At 42.4% G+C, this 25,203-nt stretch overlaps 1 protein-coding gene across 3 annotated transcripts in view; it reads left to right on the top strand.

Annotated features, from left to right (window-relative positions):
- sdk1a (sidekick cell adhesion molecule 1a) overlaps positions 1 to 25,203 on the top strand; it is an 892,584-nt gene that overhangs the window by 756,819 nt on the left and 110,562 nt on the right. For all 3 annotated transcript variants that reach the window (XM_070901293.1, XM_070901295.1, XM_070901292.1), the window contains 6 exons: positions 1,019 to 1,210; positions 1,495 to 1,616; positions 5,183 to 5,292; positions 8,856 to 9,006; positions 11,711 to 11,948; positions 21,750 to 21,865. In XM_070901293.1, coding sequence (XP_070757394.1) covers positions 1,019 to 1,210; positions 1,495 to 1,616; positions 5,183 to 5,292; positions 8,856 to 9,006; positions 11,711 to 11,948; positions 21,750 to 21,865 — 929 coding nt within the window. The remainder of the gene's footprint in view (positions 1 to 1,018; positions 1,211 to 1,494; positions 1,617 to 5,182; positions 5,293 to 8,855; positions 9,007 to 11,710; positions 11,949 to 21,749; positions 21,866 to 25,203) is intronic.

The raw sequence follows: 25,203 nt of genomic DNA, 5'->3' as shown, positions 1-25,203 counted from the left end.
CTATCTTTGGGTCATCAGCAAATTGGGATATATGACTTTCTTTGTCATCATCTAAGTCGTTAATAAATACTGTGAATAGTTGAGGCCCCAACACAAATCCCTGCGAGACACCAATTTGAGTACCTACCCATTATCCCTACTGCCTGTCCTCTGCTACTCAGCCAATTTCCTAACCAGGTCAATAATTTGCTTTCAATTCCATGGGCTTTTACCTTAGTTAACAGTCACTTATATAGGACTTTAGCAAATGCCTTCTGGAGGTCCTTCAAATAACATCCACAAACATTTCCCTGTCCAGTACTTTAGTCATCTCCTCCAAAAATTCAATAAGGTTTGTCAGGCATGACCTACCTTTCAAAAATCCATGCTGGCGCTCTCTTGATCAACTGAAAATTATAATTATAGACTCTAGCAATTTCCTGACAACAGATGTTTGGCTAACTCATCTATAATTCCCTGGTTTCCCCCTCTCGTCATTCTTAAATAGCAGAGTGACATGCAAAATTTTCCAATCTAAAGGAACGGTTCTTGAATCGAGAGAACTTTGGAAGATTATAGTTAGGGCATCTGCAATGTTCTCACTTACTTCCTTTTAAAACCCTGGATGGAAACCATCTGCTCCTGGGGATTTATCACTGTTATTGTCATTATTTTCTTCATAAACGTTGCAGTTATGTCTGAGAAGCAGCAACTAAAGGAATTGAAACTGCACCTTCAGCGTCGATCAGCAAAAAGGAACAGAAGGATATTTGGACTGTATTTTCTGAATTTGTTTTCTATACATGAACTGTCTTCAAACCTGCATCGTGAACTTGTTCATTTCATTATTGTCAGATCCATTTCTCAGTAGAAAGAATTTGATGAATGATGTTTTAAATATATCAGGTCACAGACTAACAAAAACAGGGTAGTTGTTCGCTGAAGGAGCATGTATTCTAAATCGGTACCAAAGTACTTGAAAAATACAGCTCAAGATCAATCTCTGTTGAACACCTATCTGTCATTCTGTGCTGTGTAGGTTACCAGGTTTCTTGGGAGGTGTATAACAGAAATGAAAGTCGTTTGAGCCGCATGTTGTCAAGCACAACACGTGAATACAAGGTAACAGGACTGGCATCCCTTACTACCTATGCCATCGAGGTGGCAGCAATGACAGCAGCTGGAAGTGGAGTTGTGACATTATCTACCATCTCATCTGGAGTACCACCAGGTGAGACATCCTTTTGTAATAGGGGTGTGGTTGGCACAGTGATTTTAACTTACTCATGACTTGACCCTTCCAATTGGGTAAGATTTATTAACGAATAAGAACATAACTTGGGCTCTGCTGTTGAGTGTTCTGGATAGAAGATGAATTTACAGTGCAGAATTTACAGGAGTTCTAGATCAGTTGCTTTCACCTAATGCAATAATCCGCTTGCCTTCTCGTCATTGTTCAAGGTGAAAGGAAAAGAAAAGGGATGACATTGTGTATTAAACTTGTCTGTTTTTCAGAACTTCCGGGTGCTCCATCTAACCTTGTGATCTCAAATATCAGTCCTCGATCAGCCATGCTGCAATTCCGGCCAGGGTTTGATGGGAAAACATCCATCTCAAAATGGATAGTGGAAGGACAGGTCTGTGGCACATTTTTAGATGTGGTACTATGCAAAACACGCAAATGTACAGCAGATTTTCAGCTCTAGTACAACACCTAGCACATTTCTATGCAGCAATTCAATGGAGTGAGTAGAAATCTGTGTAAGAGCTAGCCATTGATTAAACCTTTTTGCATTTTGCTTACAGCAAATTATAAGCTCTCCTACCTACAAGTTGTGTTTTCTAACTAACCTGGTAGATCTTGCTGCTAACAATGAAGAATTGTATTACTTTCAACTATATCTGTCCACTATATTTTGAAAGAAATCTTTCTGTATAGAAGAAGTGATCAAGTTTGCATAGTAAAACATTTTACTGAACCCGTGAAAAGAGAACCTCAAAATTTGGTTTAAAAGAAAGATAGAAACTACATAAGACAGGAAAGTTTGACATTCCATTGACTGCTTTCAAAGTTTACTTGGGTGCAGTATACATTTATAACCAATCTGAGGAAGTATCAGACCTCTCATAAGGTAATCCTAGTTTTGTGTATTAAAAAATAGAAAAAGAAAAGTTTAGATGAACATCAAGCTGTGATTCATATTTATGATTAAAGTTCTTTGACACTACAGCAATAAGTTCAGAGTTAACTGGAACCAGAACCCATCTGCCATTGAAACGAATTTCTCAGCGACACTGCTGTTTGGAATGGCTCCTGGGGTTTGCCATTTTCCCAGGTCAGGAACTAATTGGTTTAATGCCAATTTTTCAATTGATAAATCTGCTAACACTTGAGAAATGTTCTTTCCTTACAAACTGAGAAATAAGAATTACATATTCTTATATCTGCTAATATGCAATTTATACTGCAGTGGTGTGTATGTGCTAGGCCCGTGCAGCGGAGCTTGGTCTCCAGTCGTCTTGAATCTTCTTGCCACTGGACCAAGACCTTGCTCTGCCTAGTCCGTGTGATGGCTGGTGTGCAACGGCCTCACCATGTTAAAAGAATTCATGCACAGGCATCTTCCATTCTTCAAAATGAAGTTCAGAACCTGGAACATCAGGTCCCTCATGGAAACATCTGAGAACTTTTTTTGGTGCGGAAGCAGGTCAGCCGCGACCCCGAGGGACTGCCTAATACTATTCTACTATGCTGCAGTCATTTTCTTCGGTGAGAACAGCAACAACAGTAACAACTTAACATTTAGTACTCCTCACATCAAATAACATTTTGTAAGAGAGAAATAGCTTTCATTTAAATAACACATTATCATGTACTCAGAATGTCGCAAAGTATTTCGCAGCCAATGAATTACAGTTGAAGTGTCGTCAATGTTGTTACGTAGGCAAATATGGCAGCTAAATGCACACAGTAAAGTGCTTTGCAAGCAGCGAATGAGATGAATGACAGGTTCATTTGGGTTTTTCTTCTCGCATGCTTTTAGTTGGAAGAAGGGGACATGTGGACAGGGAGTAAAAGGACTTAAGAGAGACTGAAGGCACAGCCAGAGATAGTCTTTAGGAGGTTTTTGAAGATGGGGAAAGGGAGGTAGTGAGGTGGTGTGGTTTTGGAAGAGAGTTCCAGAGGTCATGGAACAATGGCTACAAAATCTACCTCTGATGAAGTAGTGAAATGGGCTGGGGACTAGCAGTAATCCAAACTCAGAGGAATGGAGGTTGTGGGCAGGAACATATAATTAGAGAAGATTTCCCAACAATGTGGGGTGATTTAGCTTTAAGAATGAGGAGTAGGATTTTGAAACAAAAACAGAAAATGCAGGAGGTCAGGCAGCATCTGTTGTAGAACACAAGTCAATCAACATTTCGGATATCGAATCCTTCCTCACTTTTTTCTCTTGGCTGCTTTCCTTCTATTGCCTCTTTTCCTCCTTATGTCCAGATCTCCTTCCGGCTCTGCCACATGGAGAGGCCACGTGAGATATGGAGCTAGGGGCAAGGGAATCTTTTTACTCTCTAGCTCAAACATAGAAAGGCAGACTCGAGATGCTGAGAGCTCCTTCAGAGAGAAACTGGAGGAAATTTCTCCTGCTTCACTGCCACATGCACCAACCCTGATACAGTGGGAGAAAGCAGCTTTCTACAAACAGCACCGGACTACACTTGAGTACAAATAGAAGATTCCTGGTGCTGATACTTGGAGATTAGGGACAATCACAAACGTGCTGGCAGTGCAGATTTACAGCTACTCCCCAGACATTAACTGAAGATACTGCTGTCACCAGCAGCAAAGTCTGACCTTGGTGTCAGAGTACCTCATCACTAAAGGAGGAAGATAACTGACTCATCCAAAATAAATGTGCCTTTTTTCAGCTAAATTGAAAAAGTCACTTGGCAGCAAGCATGGAGAATTCCAACGTTTAATTCTTTGGAGATTAGCAATGTGTAGGAAGAATGGAAATTCTTAGTACTCAAATTATTTGTATATAAGTAAAAAATAATGTATTTATTTGAATTTGGAATTCTACCTGGAATTTAAAACCAATGCTGCAAATTAACTTCACTATCTGGATTATGACTAATCCATAGTTTAACTGTAATACCTAAATAAGCTAATAGTTGTTTTAAATTGATTTATGGAGCAGTCCATGCCCGCATACAGCAAGACCTGGGCAACATTCAGGCTTGGGCTGATAAGTGGCAAGTAACATTCGCACCACACAAGTGCCAGGCAGTGACTATCTCCAACAAGCGAGTGCACCGCCCCTTAACATTCAATGGCATTACCATCGTGAAATCCCCTACCATCAACATCCTGGGTGTCACCATTGACCAGAAACTTAACTGGATCAGCCACATAAATACTGTGGCAACAAGAGCAGGTCAGAGGCTGGGTATTCTGCGGCGACTGTCTCACCTCCCCAAAGCCTTTCCACCATCTACAAGACACAAGTCAGTTTGATGGAATACTCTCCACTTGCCTCGATGAGTGCAGCTCCCACAACACTCAAGAAGCTGGACACCATCCAGGGCAAAACAGCCCACTTGATTGGCATCCCATCCACCACCTTAAACATTCACTCCCTCCACCACCGGCGTACCGTGGCTACAGTGTGTACCATTTACAAGATGCACTGCAACAACTGTACAAGGCTTCTTCGGCAGCACCTCCCAAACCCACCACCTCTACCACCTAGAAGGACAAGGGCAGCAAGCTCGTGGGAACATCACCGCCTCCACATTCCCCTTCAAGTCACACACCATCCTGACCTGGAAGCATATCGCCGTTCCTTCATTGTCGCTGGGTCAACATCCTGGAACACCCTCCCTAACAGCACTGTGGGAGTACCATTACCACACGGACTGCAGCGGTTCAAGAAGGTGGCTCACCATCATCTTCTCAAGGGAAATTAGGGATAGGCAATAAATGCTGACCTTGCCAGCGACGCCCACATATGGTGAACGAATAAAAAAAATGTCTAAAGCAGAATATATCAGAAATGTTTTGTTTTACCTTTTGCTTGTTTGCATATATTATTGATAGAACCTTCCATTTTAACAATAGTCCAAGTAAAACAACTTTCCCTCCTAATTAAGTAGATTCTATCGACCAGCATCAGTTATAGTTGATGTTTTTTATTCTCAGATTGGAGTGATGGGAGAGGATGAAGAGTGGGTTTTACTATATGAATCAGAGAATGAACCAGATGCCCAGATGTTAGAGATCCCAAACTTGACTCCTTATACATACTACAGGTGAGGCGAAGGACACTGATATGTAGAGTCCATATACTTGCTTTAACCTTAATGTAAATTTCAGTCATGCTATTTTAGTTTACTCTTGCATAAAGCTTCTGTGAAAAATGAAATCAAAGAATTAGGGGGAATGGCTCATCAGGGTGTTCGCACTCAGCCATTTCACCTCGGCCGTTTGGTTTTGAATCCATCCCAGGCTTGATTGGATGAAGATATCTGTGGGTACTAAGGTCCCCATGTGACATGCAGCCGTGGGCCCATTGCATAAAACTGTCTATATCTTGTCACAAAGTTGACCGTTTCACTCGGGCCATAGAATGGCAGGTGTGAGAGGTGAAAACATTCATCTAAAGATGACAATAAAGATGCTCATCAGAGGTTGAGGTTAAGACACATTGTTGGGGCAGTGTAGAGGGAGTTTTACTCTACGTCTTGCTATGTTGCACCTGACATGATGCTGATAGTGGATGACAAAAATTAAAGAAGGATATTGTTCATCAGAACACTTTGTTCACCTTGAATTCACCAGAGCAATAAAAGTGAAAACTATATTTGCAAAGGAATTGCTTGGAAACAGACTGCAAAAGCTTTCTTTGATAACTTTGAGGTAACCTCTGGAATGCCACAGTAGTTGGAGTTCAGAAGAATGAGAGGTGATCTTATTGAAACTTACCAGATAATGAGAGGGCTCGACAAGGTGGATGCAGAGAGGATATTTCCACTCATATGGGAAACTAAAACTAGGGGACATAGTCTTAGAATAAGGGGCCGCCCATTTAAAACTGACATGAGGAGAAATTTTTTCTCTGAGGGTTGTAAATCTATGAAATTCTCTGCTCCAGAGAGCTGTGGAGGTTGGGTCATTGAATATATTTAAGGCGGAGATAGACAGATTTTTGAGGGATAAGGGAGTAAATAAAGGGTTATCGGAAGCGGGCAGAGAAGTGGAGCTGAGTCCATAATCAGATCAGCCATGATCTTATTGAATGGCAGAGCAGGCTTGAGTGGCCAAATAGCCTACTCCTGCTCCTATTTCTTAAGTTCTTTTGTAATGAAGACCCAGCTGTACTCAGTAACTTCAAGGAGGTATTTCCTGTATTTCCACAGCTGTCATCTTCTGTAGTACTGGGGTTGCTTTTCAACTAAGTATTCCTGACCCTGCTCCTAGCTGGCATGTCCCAGGCAAATAGTTTTAAGTGTATTGTACATCTACATGGGTAGATGGAGGATATTGAAAGGCTCTTTACTGTCATAAACAATATGAAAAATAAAGTAATCATTTATAATTTGTGGTATTACTATCAAGGCTAAACTGACACACTTCCACTTAAGAGACTTATTTTGTCACTCATGAGTAATGTAATCATCTTGTTTCTGAAGATGTATACTGTTATGTGGGTGGTCTTGGCACATCATCTGTTCTTGCAGCACGTGAAAATGATGTGTCAGTGCAGCAGAAATTAAAAGGAAACTCACTGACTTTATTTGTGTACATAATGCAGTAATTTGTAAGAAATAGAAATTGTTTAATTACATGCTGTTAGAAATATCGCACTTGTGATTTAAAATAATGTTGCACCTTTGAAACCCAAATAAACTTTAATTGTGAGGTGAAAGAACTCACAGTTTTCATCATTCCGCCTATCAAGGCTGTTGCATGGTGTTAGAAGTCTTGAGGCCATATTTTGTTGCTTGGATATTTTTCAACTGGTGTTGAAAACTAATTTTTACATTCTATAATCCTTTAAACAACAGTCCCAGTCATTGCATCGGTGGGTATGATTTGCTAGTGTTTTTAACTTCTGAAAATAGCTTTGTCCCTTGTGGGTAATAGATTTGACATACTTATTCCGTTACCACAATAATCGACTAAGGTCTTGTATGAAATACATAACTAATGTCTGGGGCATTTTTCAGATGTTGCCATGCTATAATTAATATCTTCTGATTAGCGCAACTGTTGGCCATGATTGATCAGTAGTGTTTGACAGTAAGCTAGTTTGACAGATGGAACACCTGATTGACAGAGCCTTTTTCATATGAGAGTAGTCCCCTTATGATTTGCAAACTGGAAGTAAGGAACATTTTAGATCTAATTCTATTAAATCTACACACAAGACTTCCATTTAATGAAAGTCACAGGACGAATTTCACAAAACCAGTGCTTTGCTCACAGCTTGTCATTATTCTAAACCCTGGAAGTGCATTACATCTGCATATATAGAAACTCCGTAGATTGGTATTTCTGAGATGTGGTGTGGTGTGCTGTTCCTTGGCAATATGAATCATTTTACAGATAAGTAATGTGATAACTTATACCAGTAGAAAATATAATCCAAAGCATAATTCAGCTCACTGATTTATCTCATAACAATCTGGGCTTCATTTTAGAAAATCTTTCAAAAATTATTAACAATGTTAAATGAATAAATGGATTGTTGCTTCTAAATGATGACTTTTGTACATTTTTGAAACTCGTGAAAGGAAAGATTCAAAAGCATCAACACCATTTATTATCTTTTATGTGAAACTGGTAACGAAGGGTCAAGATTCACAGTAGATCCAAAAGCTAACAAAATATTAGTTCTACTTTTCCAAACATTGGTTATCTGATTTTCTTTGTGACCATTTAAAAATGCTATTTGTGCTATTTTCCCCCACTCTTTTTTTGGGCTCCCTGGCTGCCTTGCACCATTTTGCGGCTATAAGAATAGGCAGGTCATCTGCCACTTTCCAACAGCCGTTGGAAATTGTGAGCGAGGGGGGAGAGCCCGATAGCTTACTCGGTAAATGCACAAGTTTGTGTGCTACTGAACCATACAGAGCATCGCTGCTGTGTGCTGACTTCACTAATAACAGTCAGGGAGTCTATTACTGGTCTTGATGTCTGGGATAAAGAGGGTGACATAAGCCAAGGTTCCCACTACTGATTGCTGTCCAGTGACCCTTGCTGCAAAGTGTGTACACCTGGACATCAGGGGAGGTGAGGATCAAACAATTTGTTTTCCCTGGTCAAAATGCTTGCTGACATTTTCTTTACCTCACCTATAAAAATTAACCGCAGACAAGGTTTCGGGAGAGGCTGCTGGTGTCTGCATTGCCTGCAGGAGGAAAAGGAAGAAATTTACAAGAAAACAACAGTCTTACCCTTCAGTCTTATTTATTTCTTCTTGCTGCTGTGTTAGCATTTGGCATCTACTCTGCACCTCCTTGTAACAGTCGAGCTGAGAATTTAGAATTCACTGTGTGTGTGTGTGTGTGTGTGTGTGTGTGTGTTGTTTATGTACCTCTAGATCACTGAAGCACAGCACAAGTACATACACAAACTCATGTCACTAGCTGCCTTGAGTAAAAGACACGTTACTTATGTGAATTTTTGTTCCGATTTCAAACATGGGTTATCAACTTTAATAATAATAAGTAAACGAAATATGCCTGACTACCTGGCTAATGGGAAAATTGCATTTCTATTCTTGCTAATGTTGTAAAGATCTATATTTGATATTGCTCTGAACAATGAGCTCAATTCTTGTGTTAAATGTGCATCATTATTTCGTCATTAGATTTCGAATAAAGCAGATGAATATAGTAGGCTCCAGCCCTGCAAGTTGGCCTTCCCGTGTAATCCAAACTCTGCAGGCTCCACCAGATATAGCACCTGGTAGCGTCACAGTGCGAACAGCAAGTGAGACCAGCCTATGGGTTCGCTGGGTGGTAAGTGAAGATACTGTGTAATCACAATAGAAAGAAATTAATAAAATACCAAATAACAAAATTGAGCAAGAAACATGCTTTCCATATCAGTCCAAATGACAAAAGTCATGTAGTCTGAACAAGAGGGTTCTTAATAGAGGAGTTGTGCTGAAGCAGCGGAAGCACTCCATGGGATGCCCCAGGAAACGGAGTTAGAACCACTGCAGTGTCAAGCTTACATCAAGTACTTGGATTCTGAAACTGAGTGCAAATTGGTCAAATTTGTAGATGACACCAAACTAGGAGAAGTTTGATCAGAGGAAACTGCTCAGAAGTTACAAAATGAGTTGAACTGAATATGTAAGTGAGAAAAATATTATCAGATAGAATTTAATGCTGACAAGTGTGAAGTACTACAGGTAGGAAGGACAAATGGGTGACACACATACTCAAGAATGGTGTTGGAATAGCTAAGGATGACCTGAGTCTTAGGGCCGAAATTGCCCCTTTTTTTAAGAACCGTTACCGCCTCATAGAGGCAGCAATGACGAAAAAGCATTCACCGCTCGGTCGGCGCGGAGGGGTCGACATTTTCTAAATTGTCCTCCTTTATTTTGGAGCAGTGTACGTGACCTTCCCGCCCGTGTTCCCGCCCCATCTGGCACGTGCCGACCCCTTACCGACCAGCGTGCAACCCCCTTTCCGTCCCACATGGGAAATTGCCGCACGAGAGTGGATTAGCCACTGCTTGGTGCTTTCAACAGGTTTCCCCAGCAGGAAGCTTCTTGTGGCTGGGCGACGCATCCGCCCTTAAAGAGGAGGGCTCTCTGCCGCGGCGGTCATTTTATTTTAATTGTCGGCCGGCTCCGAAGTCGGTCCAACAATGGCAACCAAGGGTTCGGCCAGGCCGCCAAAAGGCAGTCCGCCCCCCCCCCCCCCCCCCCTCCCCTCCCCTCCCTTGGATGCCGAACAGCTGGTCCAACCGAATCCTTCCCTGGTGGCCCAGTGGGTGCCACTAAAGTGGCTGCAGAGCTGGCAGTGGCCCTCCCCTTTAACTGAAGGGGAGGGAGGGACATTGTGACGCGGCAGCACGATGCTCGTGAGACCCCCCCTCACCTCCAACTTCTGCCCCACCACAGCCACACTTCACCACACCGCCGGACAAAAAGAAGAAAAGAGGGCAAAATCCCTTGAACCACCACCTTGGGGCGGTAAATCACCAAAGAAATCGGAGAGTGCGCCCCGCTTTGGTTGGGGGGGCAATTTCTGCCCCTTAGACTCTATGCTAAACATATTTGACCAATGCCAAGCAGGACAACTAGACATAGGTTCAAACTAGTACAAGCAGAATTAGGGCTGAAATCAGGAAGTTCTTCACACCGTGATCAATCCATGAAATGGATTTCCATGTAGAGTGTAAAAGCGATAAACTGGATTAATTCAAGAATTGGGTGCTGTGGTAAAGCCGAGGAAAAAAAGAGAAATGCTGATTATAGTTGCTCCAAACTTCTCATTGAAACACTTCAGCTTTAATACAAAGCTCCAATTAGACTTCAGCTGATTGCCTGGCTGGTGATTAGCCAAGGTCATCCACTTGAGTATTTCAACAGCACTAAGGCTTAAAGCAAACTTAGTACTCAAGACATGGCAAATATTTATCATCTGGTGTCAGGATAAAGGAAGGAAGAATATTCCACCATCTATAGAATTCCTAAAATTCTTCAGAAACTGTTAGTAGTAAAAGTCCTGAAGCCACTTGTATTTACTCTCTAGAAAGGGAGATTTGTTTTAAATCTTGATTACTGTACAGTCAATAGACAGCGACCTACATCTCTCACTATCAACAAATATATTATATCTCACCAGAATTTCCTTATATTTATAGTTTGCCCCAAGCTTTTCATCTGTAACTTGCAGTTACTCAGATTATGTTCAAAACACAAGGTCAAAAAGTTCCTCAGTGTGCTTTCTGGATCAAATGGATTTGCTCTCTCAAGCCTTACTAATGAAATTTCTGAACCATTTCCCAAGGTTCAATAGGGAAACATTTTATTATTTTAACAGATTAATGCATTGTGATCTGCCTTTGACACAAATCAATTTTTGACACTTCTAAATGTATAGTATTCTATTTCTTGGGTCTTTCAACAGATTTTGAAACAGGAGATTGCATTTGTTTCATCCTGTTGTTTTTTTTAAAGCTTAGGAGAATTTGCACGGGGAAATATAATAGAACTAACTCAAAAAAATACGATATTTTTAAAAACCTACCAGTCTGTAGTTGTTACCAGAGAAAAGTTTCCCCCATAATGAAGGCATTTTAGTCATACATTTTTTGGGAGTGCAGCTATTCTTGTTCCAGCTCCAAGGTGTATTGATCCCAGACACAGTGACTCGAGGAAAACCGAGCAGGGAGAAAAAAAACACTTGGAGAGGAGCCTGCTCAATTTGCCATCATTTTCCAGCGTTTGCTACATCCTTGCAATCCAATAAACCCAGGTGTTGGAACAGGGAAATCTGCCCCATTTTTCTCCTCAATATCAAGTTTAATTGTGTATCCTCTTCATGGGGATTAGCAACACAATATCTTTTTAAAATGAAATAATTTACTAGTTAATTGCAGAAAAAAATGTAATGTATCAGCCTTAGCTCAGAAGCACAATTGCATGTTAATTCCATTGGAGCATTTGATTCTTAATCTGTTTAAAAACCTATTTGCTCACAGCCTGTTCCAGAGTCTGGGTATAATGGTAACCCTGAATCGGTTGGATATAGAATTAAATACTGGAGACTAGATGGTCAGGGCACACCCGTGACCCCGATTGTTAATGATCGTCTGGAGCGGGAGATCACCATCGAGGACCTGGAGGAATGGACTGACTATGTGTTCCAGATCCAGGCTTTTAATGCCATTGGTTCAGGACCTTGGAGCAACCAAGTCCGAGGGCGTACAAGGGAATCAGGTACTGTTACGACAAACAGGATTAGGAGGTTATGGGGAGGGGAAACAAGTGGAACTGCCATCTTCAGGCACAGCCTATTGGCATTATTACCTCTTTTTTTTAAATTTATATTTTTTGGCAAACTTTTATGCATATTAAGATGCAGAATATCATTGCTGGGAGATGGAATACTTTCCCAGTTTTGTGAGCATCAAGCACACTCAGTCAGGCATAGCACAATCAGATGCAGGGTTATTTTTTTCTTTTCTGGGCCAACAGTGGCCCTTAACTGCAGCATCTTCTGCACCAGGATGCTTTATTTTGTCCATGTCCCACAGCAGCTATCCTGATGGTCTGTTTGAATAGTTTTGCTAATCTCTGCCTTCTGAATAGTTTTGTGTTGTGAGTTGCCTATGAGACACTGGGTTGAATCTGCTCAAAGTCTTTTCATTTTGGATGGCCACAGCTATTGGAGAGACTTGCACATAGACTCAGGACCAGGAGGTGAAAGGGATATGCTATGCTGTCCCATCATTGTCTTTCTTTACAAGTAGCCTACAAAAATTCCAATCCATATTAAACATCATTTTGTGTTTTTCTGTACCTTTCCTTTGATATTTTTGTTTAATGAGTTCGTGTTTATAAGGCCCAGCGTATAGGAATTATTCAGACTGACAATCTAGTGGTGTTGAATTAATGTCAGCGGAGATAAAGTTGTTCACCTACAGTGTTTCAGCAGCTTTGTCATTTCAACTGTGTATGCTAATTCAGATTTCTTGTGCTGCTGGGCTCAGTGAGCTGTGTAACTCCTCCAAGCCAGCTCCCCCAGTGGTTTCATCACCACTCAGACTTCAAACAAAATATTCAAAAGCATCAGAAATGCACAGAAAATATGAAAGGTGTTTTTTTTTAATGTTATCGCAGTTGTTTAGTGCCATTCTTTTTCTAATTTTTGATGGTCCAACATTCTTTCTAAAAACCTGAAAAACGAGTATCAGAGCTTTATTTAACTTCTCTTAAAATCGGGATATGGCAGGCACAGTCCCACCGAACCACAGACTCGCGTTGCATGAAGTTGCATGTTCAGCCATGAACTCATTGAATGGCGGTGCAGGCTCGAAGGGCCTACTCCTGCACCTATTTTCTATGTTCCGTAGGAATATTAATAGTGATTTTATGAATATATACAGTTCATTGTTGCATATTGTGTGTCATCCTAAACATGCATTTTAAAATGTAAAATAAATTCAAATCAATGGGTAGCTGTGCAGCACTGGACTCAGCCAGTAGAAAGTCTGAGATGCAGTCTTGCTTTTGCATTTGTTTGGCCTTTTTGAGCGAGTTTTGCATATTTTGAGCTGGGTCAAAATTGGATGGAGCAAAGTATAGCAACAATATGCTGAATCTCGGGGGTAAGTCACAACTTTCAGAACAAGCCCTGAGGCAGACTTACTGTCAGCCAGTCTTAATGGTAGCTACAGAACAACTAGCTCAGTCTCTGCTGATCAAAGAGTGGAAGGTGGCAGCAGAATCCTTATAATGCAAGGACAGTTACAAATTGAACATCTTCTGTTTGTCAATAATATTGTTGGTGTTAAGTAGAGCGAGACTGGCGCAAGGATAAAATAATAAACTTGATTTTAAAGTCCAGTTTAGACACACTTAAATGCACAAACTGTAGTAGGTAAAACATTCTGTAATACAGTATTGGAATTGTCAATAACAAAGTTAGAGGGGGAGAACTTGGGTTTATGCTCGCCATTTCACCCAGGGCGGGTTTTCTAAGGATACTAAGTGTGACCTCAACACACTCGGAGGGGGGAGGGGGAAAATAAATAAGCTAGGTTCTCATTGCTGATTGCTACCCATGGCATCTGTTGGAAAGCAAGTGTGTGGACATTGAGCAACGGATAAGATCAGTCTTGGATGGGATGTCTTGCATGTGCAAACAGCCCACTTACAATCACTAGCCAACTTCGCACAAGAAGAATGGCTATTAAGTACCGAAGGGCAGCCAAACCTGTGAAACCATGCACCAACAAGAGTCGGCACCTTCGGGGTGGGGAGGAGAAACTGGGGAAAAAACAATTTTTTAAAAACGTTTTTATTACCTGCTTCTACCAACCAAAATTAAAATTATCAGTAAAATATTGATTGAGACACTTATATAAGTTCCCTTTTTAAAAAAAAATGTCAAATACCATTTTCTGCTTTTCTTTTACATTTTGATTATGATTGTAAGGGCAGAGGACAGGATAAAAGAAAAGAAAGAAAGATTTGCATTTATATAGTGCCATTCACGACCACCAGACATCTCAAAGCGCTTTACAGGCAATGAAGTACCTTTGGAGTGTAGTCACTGTTGTAATTGAGAAATGCAGCAGCCAACTTGCGCACTGCAAACTCCCACAAATAGCAATATGATAATGATTATGTTGATTGAGGGATAAATATTGGCCAGGACACCGGGGATAACATGACACAATAATCATTCATAGACTCTGGTTGCAGTGAGCTTCATGTGCTAAATGGCCTTTTCTTGCTCCAGACTTGGTTCTTATTCCAGAGTGGCTTCAGTCTCATAATAGGCGTAGTGTCTTGGCTCGGTTGGTAACATTTTGTCTCAGTCAAAAAGTTGTGGGTTCATGCGCCACTCCATAGACTTGAGCACATAATATAGGCTGACACTTCAGTATAGTGCTGCATTGTCAGATGTGAATTTTTTGAATGAGACGTTAACTGAGTCCCTGTCTGCGCTCTCAGATGGACATAAAGATCCCATTCGAAGAAGAGCAAGGGTGTCCAGACCATCATTTATTCCTCAGCCAACACCACTGAAACAGCTATCTGGTCATTTTTCTTATTGCTGTGTGTAGGATCTGGCCGTGTGGAAATTGGCTGCCATGTTTCTCGACATTGCAGCAGTGACTACACTTCAAAAGTATTTCAACTCGGATTAGCTGTTTGTTTTCTAGCGGTTGGGAGCCCTGGTTGATTTTCTCGTATCCGAGAGTACTGAAGCCGAATTGCAGCACCCACCTGAGATAATTAACTCAGCAATGAGTTATCATGAGGTAGCATTACTTAATTGAGATGGTGGCCAGTTGATTTGACTCCAAGTGTTTGACAATGCCTTTTTACCTGGTCTCTGATGTACCATAATGCAATGGACTATCTCCTCACTTCAACTCTACAACTCTCCTAGACAGCTCAGCAGAGGTCAGTAATTCTTCTTATGGGGTATTACAGTGCGATTCTGTGCTATCTTGTAGTTAATCAGAAACAATCTTAGGCTATAATCCTAAACTAACTGTAGCATAGTCATGAAATGGTGTTGCCACAAGTTAACTAATAATCTGAGTAGACTCCCAAGTTGTACATTGTATTGTCTAAATTGCCTCATCTGACCAGATAAGAGCATCTGAGATAAAAATGGTACTATTGAAAGTGTATCAATAAGAAGCAAAGCCAAAGCTAACACTTAAGCAATACTTTTTATAAACACAATCTCAGAAAAGCCAATTTTAAAATAGTTTCATTTTTCATGATTATTTTAAATTCTATAGTTACACCCACTGACATATATTATAAGCACTATAAAACGATGAAAAGACATTGGGGCCAAAATTCACTGTCCCCGAAGGGACGGCTACCTCAGAGTTTGGGTGGTCAATCGAAAAAAATCGATCGGCCGCTGTGGTCGTGTACTTTTCCCTCCCTGAGCCATATTCAGCTTGGGGAGGATTTGAGCGGTGTTCACTTCCGCCAAAAACGGCACGGTGAAGCCGCTGCAAAGGTAACTTTCTAGCGGTGGCTCTGCAGCGAGCGGGCTGCTAAAAAGCGGCAAGAACAGGGATTTTCAGCTGCAAAAAGGTAAGACTTTTCCCAGCGGTGCCCCCGCGAGGTATTTTAAGTCGGTGCTCGAACGGGACACCGCTGGAGTGTTGCCGCGATTGGGGCCCTTTGGTGGGGAAGTGGTTTTATTAATTTTAGTGTTTTTATTTCAGATTCCAGCATACATTGTATTTATCTTTTCACATAGTTTTATTAATTGTTTTGGTTCCATTCAACCTGCTGAGTGCTGCTCAGAGATTTGCACATACCCCTGTATTTTTGTACAACATTCAAGTCTGACACTTTAGTGGAGGCCTGTCGGCTGCAGAGACCTGCTTGGCAGGGTTCACCCTGAGGATGGGAGGAATGTTAGGAGGGTGAATCTGCTCAGAAACAGGCGGCATGCAGGAGAAGGCATCGCCATCAGCAACGTGCAGAGAGGCAGCGGGCAAGGAAGGCAGAGGCCATGATTCATTCATTCTGCGCCAGACCATAGAAACATAGAAAATAGGTGCAGGAGTAGGCCATTCGGCCCTTCAAGCTTGCACCGCCATTCAATGAGTTCATGGCTGAACAGGCAACTTCAGTACCCCATTCCTGCTTTCTCACCATACCCCTTGATCCCCTTAGTAGTAAGGACTACATCTAACTCCTTTCTGAATTTATTTAGTGAATTGGCCTCAACAACTTTCTGTGGTAGAGAATTCCACAGGTTCACCACTCTCTGGGTGAAGAAGTTTCTCCTCATCTCGGTCCTAAATGGCTTACCCCTTATCCTTAGACTGTGACCCCTGGTTCTGGACTTCTCCAACATTGGGAACATTCTTCCTGCATCTAACCTGTCTAAACCCGTCAGAATTTTAAACTTTTCTGAGATCCCCTCTCATTCTTCTGAACTCCAGTGAATACAAGCCCAGTTGATCCAGTCTTTCCTGATATGTCACTCTGGTGAACCTTCGCTGCACTCCCTCAATAGCAAGAATGTCCTTCCTCAAGTTAGGAGACCAAAACTGTACACAATACTCCAGGTGTGGCCTCACCAAGGCCCTGTACAACTGTAGCAACACCTCCCTGCCCCTGTACTCAAATCCCCTCGCTATGAAGGCCAACATGCCATTTGCTTTCTTAACCGCCTGCTGTACCTGCATGCCAACCTTCAATGACTGATGTACCATGACACCCAGGTCTCGTTGCACCTCCGCTTTTCCTAATCTGTCACCATTCGATAATAGTCTATCTCTCTGTTTTTACCACCAAAGTGGATAACCTCACATTTATCCACATCATACTTCATCTGGCATGCATTTGCCCACTCACCTAACCTATCCAAATCACTCTGCAGCCTCATAGCATCCTCCTCGCAGCTCACACTACCACCCAACTTCATGTCATCCGCAAATTTGGAGATACTACATTTAATCCCCTTGTCTAAATCATTAATGTACAAATGTAAACAGCTGGGGCCCCAGCACAGAACCTTGCGGTACACCACTAGTCACTGCCTGCCATTCTGAAAAGTACCCATTTCCTCCTACTTTTTGCTTCCTATCTGCCAACCAGTTCTCAATCCACGTCAGCACACTACCCCCAATCCCATGTGCTTTAACTTTGCACATTAATCTCTTGTGTGGGACCTTGTCGAAAGCCTTCTGATAGTCCAAATACACCACATCAACTGGTTCTCCCTTGTCCACTCTACTGGAAACATCCTCAAAAAATTCCAGAAGATTTGTCAAGCATGATTTCCCTTTCACAAATCCATGCTGACTTGGTCCTATCATATCACCTCTTTCCAAATGCGCTGCTATGACATCCTTAATAATTGATTCCATCATTTTACCCACTACCGATGTCAGGCTGACCGGTCTATAATTCCCTGTTTTCTCTCCCTCCTTTTTTAAAAAGTGGGGTTACATTGGCTACCCTCCACTCCATAGGAACTGATCCAGAGTCTATGGAATGTTGGAAAATGACTGTCAATGCATCCGCTATTTCCAAGGCCACCTCCTTAAGTACTCTGGGATGCAGTCCATCAGGCCCTGGGGATTTATCGGCCTTCAATCCCATTAATTTCCCCAACACAATTTCCCAACTAATAAGGATTTCCCTCAGTTCCTCCTTCTTACTAACCCTCTGGCCCCTTTTATATCCGGAAGGTTGTTTATGTCCTCAGTGAATACCGAACCAAAGTACTTGTTCAATTGGTCTGCCATTTCTTTGTTCCCCGTTATGACTTTCCCTGAATATGACTGCAGAGGATCTACGTTTGTCTTTACTAACCTTTTTCTCTTTACATATCTATAGAAACTTTTGCAGTCCGTCTTAATGTTCCCTGCAAGCTTCCTCTCGTACTCTATTTTCCCTGCCCTAATCAGACCCTTTGTCCTCCTCTGCTGAGTTCTAAATTTCTCCCAGTCCCCGGGTTCACTGCTATTTCTGGCCAATTTGTATGTTACTTCCTTGACTTTAATACTATCCCTGATTTCCCTTGATAGCCACGGTTGAGCCACCTTCCCTTTTTTATTTTTACACCAGACAGGGATGTACAATTGTTGTAGTTCATCCAAGCGGTCTCTAAATGTCTGCCATTGCCCATCCACAGTCAACCCCTTAAGTATCATTCGCCAACCTATCCTAGCCAATTCACGCCTCATACCTTCAAAGTTACCCTTCTTTAAGTTCTGGACCATGGTCTCTGAATTAACTGTTTCATTCTCCATCCGAATGTAGAATTCCACCATATTACGGTCACTCTTCCCCAAGGGGCCTCGCACAATGAGATTGCTAATTAATCCTCTCTCATTGCACAACACCCAGTCTAAGATGGCCTCCCCCCTAGTTGGTTCCTCGACATATTGGTCTAGAAAACCATCCCTTATGCACTCCAGGAAATCCTCCTCCACCGTATTGCTTCCAGTTTGGTTAGCCCAATCTATGTGCATATTAAAGTCACCCATGATAACTGCTGCACCTTTATTGCATGCACCCCTAATTTCCTGTTTCATGCCCTCCCCAACATCACTACTACTGTTTGGAGGTCTGTGCACAACTCCCACTAAAGTTTTTTGCCCTTTGGTGTTCTGCAGGTCTACCCATATAGATTCCACATCATCCAAGCTAATGTCCTTCCTAACTATTGCATTAATCTCCTCTTTAACCAGAATGCTACCCCACCTCCTTTTCCTTTTATTCTATCTTTCCTGAATGTTGAATACCCCTGGATGTTGAGTTCCCAGCCCTGATCATCCTGGAGCCACGTCTCTGTAATCCCAATCACATCATATTTGTTAACATCTATTTGCACAGTTAATTCATCCACCTTATTACGGATACTCCTTGCATTAAGACACAAAGCCTTCAGGCTTGTTTTTTTAACACCCTTTGTCCTTTTAGAATTATGATGTAATGTGGCCCTTTTTGTTTCTTGCCTTTGTTTACTCGGCCTTCCACTATTGCTTTTTTACCTTTCTACCATCTGTTTCTGTCCATATTACTTTGCCCTATCTCGCTCATTAGGTTCCCATCCCCCTGCCATATTAGTTTAAACACACCCGAACTGCATTAGCAAATGTTACCCCCAGGACATCAGTTTCAGTCCTGCCCAAGTGCAGAACGTCCCTTTTGTACAGGTCCCACTTCCCTCAGAATTGGTTCTAATGTCCCAGGAATTTGAATCCCTCCCTCTTGCACCACTGCTCAAGGCACGTATTTATTCTAACTATCCTGTTCCCTCTACTCTGATTAGCACGTGGCACTGGTAGCAATCCAGAGATTACTACCTTTAGGTTCTACTTTTTAAATTTAACTCCTAGCTCCCTAAATTCAGCTTGTAGGACTTCTTCCCGCTTCTTACCGATATCGTTGGTACCTACATGTACCACGACAACTGGTTGTTCACCCTCCCGCTCCAGAATGCTCTGCAGCCGCTCCGAGACATCCTTGACCCTTGCACCAGGGAGACAACATACCATCCTGGAGTCTCAGTTGCGGCCGCAGAAACTCCTATCTATTCCCCTTACAATAGAGTCCCCGATCACTAAAGCTCTCCCACTCTTTTTCCCACCCTTCTGTGCAGCAGAGCCACCCACGGTGCCGTGAACCTGGCTGCTGGTGCCTTCCCCTGGTAAATTATCTCCCCCAACAGTATCCAAAACGGTATATCTGTTTTGGAGGGAGATGACCGCAGGGGACTCCTGCACTACCTTCCTGCTCTTGCCTTGCCTCTTGGTATTCACTATCTGTCCTAACTCTTACCTGCGGTGTGACCAACTCACTAAATGTGCTATCCACAACATTCTCAGCATCGCGCATGCTCCAGAGTGAGTCCATCCGCAGCTCCAGTGCCGTCATGCGGTCTGTCAGGAGCTGCAGCTGGACACGCTTCCCGCACACGGTAGTCAGGGACACTGGAAAGCGTCCCTGACGTCCCACATAGCACAGGAGGAGCATGACACGGGTCCGAGCTCTACTGCCATGACTTAACCCTTAAATTAATTTACTTACTAAAATTTACTTAAACACCAAACAGCTACTTAGTAGCTCGCTGCCAATTAAACCAAATTAAAAGTCAGTCTGAAAGAGAGTTATACTTACCAGTCGAACAGCCAACCACTTACCAGCTTGGCTGTGACGTCACCTCTCGATTTCGCACCCCTCTATCTTTGCCTGCAACTGGTTGGGCTGGTCTCTGGGCCTCCGACTCCTGCTCTCGCACTCCTTATCAGCTGCTCTTGTGTCAGCACTGGTAGGAAAAACAAGACAAAACAGCACCGTTTGCCCGAACTCACCCACTTACCAAACTCACAAATGCCACTCTATGCTGTTGCACTCGGTGCTCTGCACGAGCTGCCTCTTTTTAAACTGTATCTAGGTCAGATGACTCACTACTGGTCAGTCGTTTACAGAACTGGTTTTAACTAGCTGCTAATTGCCTGCTACTGGAGAGTTACCTTGTATTTGTCCCTCTGGCGGAACAAGGTGTTGGTGATGACAAGTTCATGTTCTAGATATTTTGGCAGGAGTAGGGTACCGCAGGAGTTGGCTTTCCCTACCCCCTCTCTGCCAATCACGCCTCCCCAGAGGTCTGTGTCCCTGCCGACCCTGGCATTGAAGTCGCCGAGGAGGATCAGTTTGTCGCCCGTGGTTGGAGGTTGGAGTAAAGACCCTCTTTGGCCTCATCTGTTGCATCGAGTGTTGGGGCGTAAGCACTGATGACTGTGGCGCACTGGTTCTGGGATAGGATGAATCAAAGCGTCATGAGGCGTTCGTTAGCCCCGCAGGGGGGATCTTTGAGGCGGTCAACCAGCTTGTTTTTGATGGCAAAGCCGACTCCGTGGAATCGGCGTTCTGCCTCTGGTTTCCCTTTCCAGAAGAAGGTGTAACCTCCACCTTGTTCCTTGAGCTGGCCTTCCCCTGCCCGCCGGGTCTCGCTTAGGGCTGCGATGTCGATATCAAAGTGTCTAAGTTCCCGGGCAATTATGGCGGTGCGGCGTTCCGGTCTGTCGCTGTTGGGGTTGTCCATGAGGGTCCTGTCGTTCCAGGTCCCGAACTTCATGTTAGAAGAGTGGAAGATGCCTGTGCGTGATATCTTTTAACGTGGGATAGTCGTTGCAGGGGCTTAGCTGAACGAGGTCTTGGTCCAGTGGCAAGGGGGCCCAGGACGACTGGAGACCAGGCACTGCTATGTTGGCCGCAGGCTCAGCGCTAGCCTTGGTGGTAAGGGAGACTGCCACAGCAACAGTGAATGGACGGTATGTTCTTTTACACCAATTTCAGGTGCTACTGCCCCATTTCCACCAGGTGGGAGGCCTTAAAATCCAGCCCTCTGCTTCATGTAATAGTAGAATATATATTTTCAGCACTTCCATGCATTTTATCCAGCTGTGACAATTGCAGACTACAGTTTCGAATCTTTTTGAACATATTGTCAAGTGAGTGGTTCCTATGATTTTAACTGTTATAATGATATTTCTTTCCTTGCTCTTTCAGTTCCATCAGCTGCTCCAGGAAATGTTACAGCAGAGGCTGTGAGTTCGACACAGATCCTGGTCATGTGGGGACCAGTCCCAGAATCTGATCAAAATGGACTTATCTTGGGATATAAGGTACTGGGTACCATTACCTTAAAGATGTGCATACGAAAAAGATGGACCAGCTGGTCCATTGGGTCTCCCATTCATCCGTGTTGCTACTAGGAAACATGAACGCCAATGGTCCCCACCCACCAACAGCCATGTATACTCTTGAGAGAGGCAAAAATAAAATTGAGAAGGCAACATCTTATTTGACCACAAAGGGACCTGCAGTATCCTGATGATGAAAATCCAGCAAGCATTGATTATAATTCTCTAATTCATGGCACTCTCCCAGCATTATTATAAAAGCACCATCATACATGCAGAGAGTAACTTCTAATTCAACATTAAAAAAAAATGTGGATGCTGAGTCAATTGAAATTTTCAAAACTGAGGTCGGTAGATTTTTGTTAGGTAAGGGTGTCAAGGGATATGGATCAAGGGCAGGTAACTGGAGTTGTGGTACAGATCAGCTATGATCTAATAGAATGGCTGAACAGGCTCAAGGAGCCAAAAAGCCTGCTCCTGTTCCTGTGTTGTGGAAAGACAGTGGGTTAATGCAAGGTCATTACGTTGCTGTCCATACTATGGAGCTCAGCTCATCAGGTTTTAACTGCTGCTGCGTAAATGAAATATAATCCATCCAAAGTGACATGCAGTCATGTAGTTAGTATGCAAGTTACGATGAATTCAGCATTTTTTTTTACACTAAATCTCCCTCAACCCTTAATCTAAGACTCAACCCAACTTTACATATAAACAGCCATATACTGAACTCTGATTACCTGTTTGCTGTTTGTGTGTAAGTGGGTGAGGTGCTTTTCATCTATTGGCTCATGAAATGTCCATTATGTAAATGAACCAGGTTAAAAACAAATGGTTGATATGCAAATGCAACATACTTTACTTTGTGGCTGTAAATGCAGCTGCACTTGAGATTGAGTCCAATAACATACTACTTGCTAACACTTAGTAATCTCCAAGCCAGTCAGGCTAGCTTTAGATGAAACATTTGTACTATTAACTTTTTTGATGTAACTTTTCCTATTTTCTTAACTCTGTACCTCAAGTTAGCCCCTTGCTGTTATCTGTCAGGAAGCTTCAACACCAGGCTGGGAAAATCACTGTCAATACTGCTCCTTAATCAACCTGCTAAGCCATGCACTTCAAAAAGGTCTAAGTTACTAATTAGTCGATTTTAAATAAACAAATTATAGATTCTGATGGGGAAAAAAATGGAGGGTTTTGGTCAAATTTGTACAGTTTAGTCTGTTTCAAGCCTTTAGCTCCACAAGGATTTGAACCACAAATATTTTAATCTCGTCATTCTTTTGTACTTTACAGGGAATTAAAATGTGGATTAGTAATCCAGCTATTTCTTTCTGAAGACCGCATCATATTACTTAAGAAATGAGAAGAATCTTCATTACCATATGTCTCAAAGGGTTAAAAACAATCTAGGTGGCTAAATAAAGGATAAGCTGCAGAGAATGATTCAATTATTTTATTTCCCTAACTGAGTTATGGACTGTTTCATGAGTGGGAATTAAAATCATATTTCACTGCCTTTCACAGGCTATTCTATTTATAATAGTCATGTATGGTTTTATAAACACATCATTTTTAGTAGTGGTTTAATTTAATGAATGAATGAATGAATTAATTTTTATTTGTTCTTGGGATGCTGCCAGAGCCGTATTTATTGCTCATCCCTAGTTGCCCTGAAGTGATGATGGTTGACCTACCGATCATGGAGAAGCAGCAATATATGACCAAGTGAAGCTAGTATGTGTGACTTGGAAGGGAACTTGGAGGTGCTGGCATGTCTTTGCTGCTGTTATCCTTCATGGTGGCAGGGATCATGGGATGGGGGAGTGGGGGGAGGAGGGGGTGAGTGGGGAGAAGAGCTGTTAAAGTAACCTTGGTGGATTTCTGCGTTGCAATCTGTAGATCGTACATGCTGCAGCTACAGAGCGATGGTAATGAAGGTAATAAATATTGAGTCCAGTGACAGGAGCGTGATCAAACGAGCTTCTCTTTCCTGGATGTTGTCCAGCTTCTTGAGTGTTGCTACGGCTGCACCCATCCAAACAAGTGGTGATTGTTCCATCACACTCCTGACTTGAGCCTTGCTAGACAATGGAGGGGCTTTGAGGGGTCAGAAAGTGAGCTACTCAACACAGAGTTTCCAGCTGCTGCCCTGCTCATGTAGCTGTGGTGTTGATATGGCTAGTCCAGTTAAACCTTTGTTCATTTACCCCCAAGTAGTTGACGGTGGGGGACTCGGGGATGTTGGTGACTGTAGGGTAAAGTTTCCACTGCTCGCCCCGTCAGATAAAGTCCTCTCTTAATGAAAAGTATCCATTAACTGAATCAGTAGGAACAGGCAGCTTTGAAATGTGCAAATTTCTGAGATTTCCTTAATAGGTTCATTCAGACAAAAACAGGCACTTTCTCATGCTTTTGTTAAAAAAGGAAGTTGACCTTCAATGTGCTTTAACATCAGTCTCAAAATAGCAGCCCCAATGTAAATGTACGTATATCCTATACCAGCCCTCATAAGAATATAAGAACTTTTAAGAACAGGAAGAGGCCATTGCAAGTTAGGCTCGGATGAAGAAAGCCCATTTGACCTCATTCTTCCAAAATACCAATTCTATAACGAACAAAATAACTTGTACTTATCACATCCTCAGACATCCCAAAGTGCATTACAGTCAGTGAATGTGTTTTGATGTGTAGCCACTGTTGTTGTTCAGGCAAACACAGCAACCAATTTTTGCAAAGTAAGATCCCCCAAACAGCAATGAGTTGATAACCAGTTATTCTATTTTTTGGTATTGATGATGGGATGATTAATGTTATGCGGACACCCAGAGGATTCACCTGCTCTTTTTTGAATAGTGCAATGGGATCTTTTACATCGCCTGAACTGATAGATGGGACCTTAGTTGAACATTTCATCTGAAAGAAGGCACCTCTGATAATGCAGCTCTTCTCAGTACTGCATTGAACTATCAGCCTGGATTATATGCTTGAATTCCTGGGGTGAAGCTTGAACCCACATTCTTCTGACTTAGAGGCAATATTACAGTGTATAGCTGACTCCAGCTGTACTAAATTCTCTATACACCCCTCCCCTCACCACCCGCCCCCTCACCCCGCCCCAAACTTGCATTCTTATTTCTAGTACCCAGTACTATGCAGCTGCCCTTATTGAACTTCATTTGACACTGATCAGCCGAAGTGAAAACCCTTTCGAGCTGTCTTGATAAGATCTTGGTTGCTTAATCATAATTTTAGGTTGCATAGATCTTTATCCTTGTGTTTTCCAGTTTAGTTTCAGTATGAAGTGAATTGTGGGCAAA

The sequence above is a fragment of the Pristiophorus japonicus genome, chromosome 15, assembly GCF_044704955.1.
Source record: "Pristiophorus japonicus isolate sPriJap1 chromosome 15, sPriJap1.hap1, whole genome shotgun sequence".
In the NCBI taxonomy this organism is placed as follows: domain Eukaryota; kingdom Metazoa; phylum Chordata; class Chondrichthyes; family Pristiophoridae; genus Pristiophorus; species Pristiophorus japonicus.
Note: the sequence above shows the minus strand (reverse complement) of the source record. Positions and strands in the feature narration are given on the sequence as shown.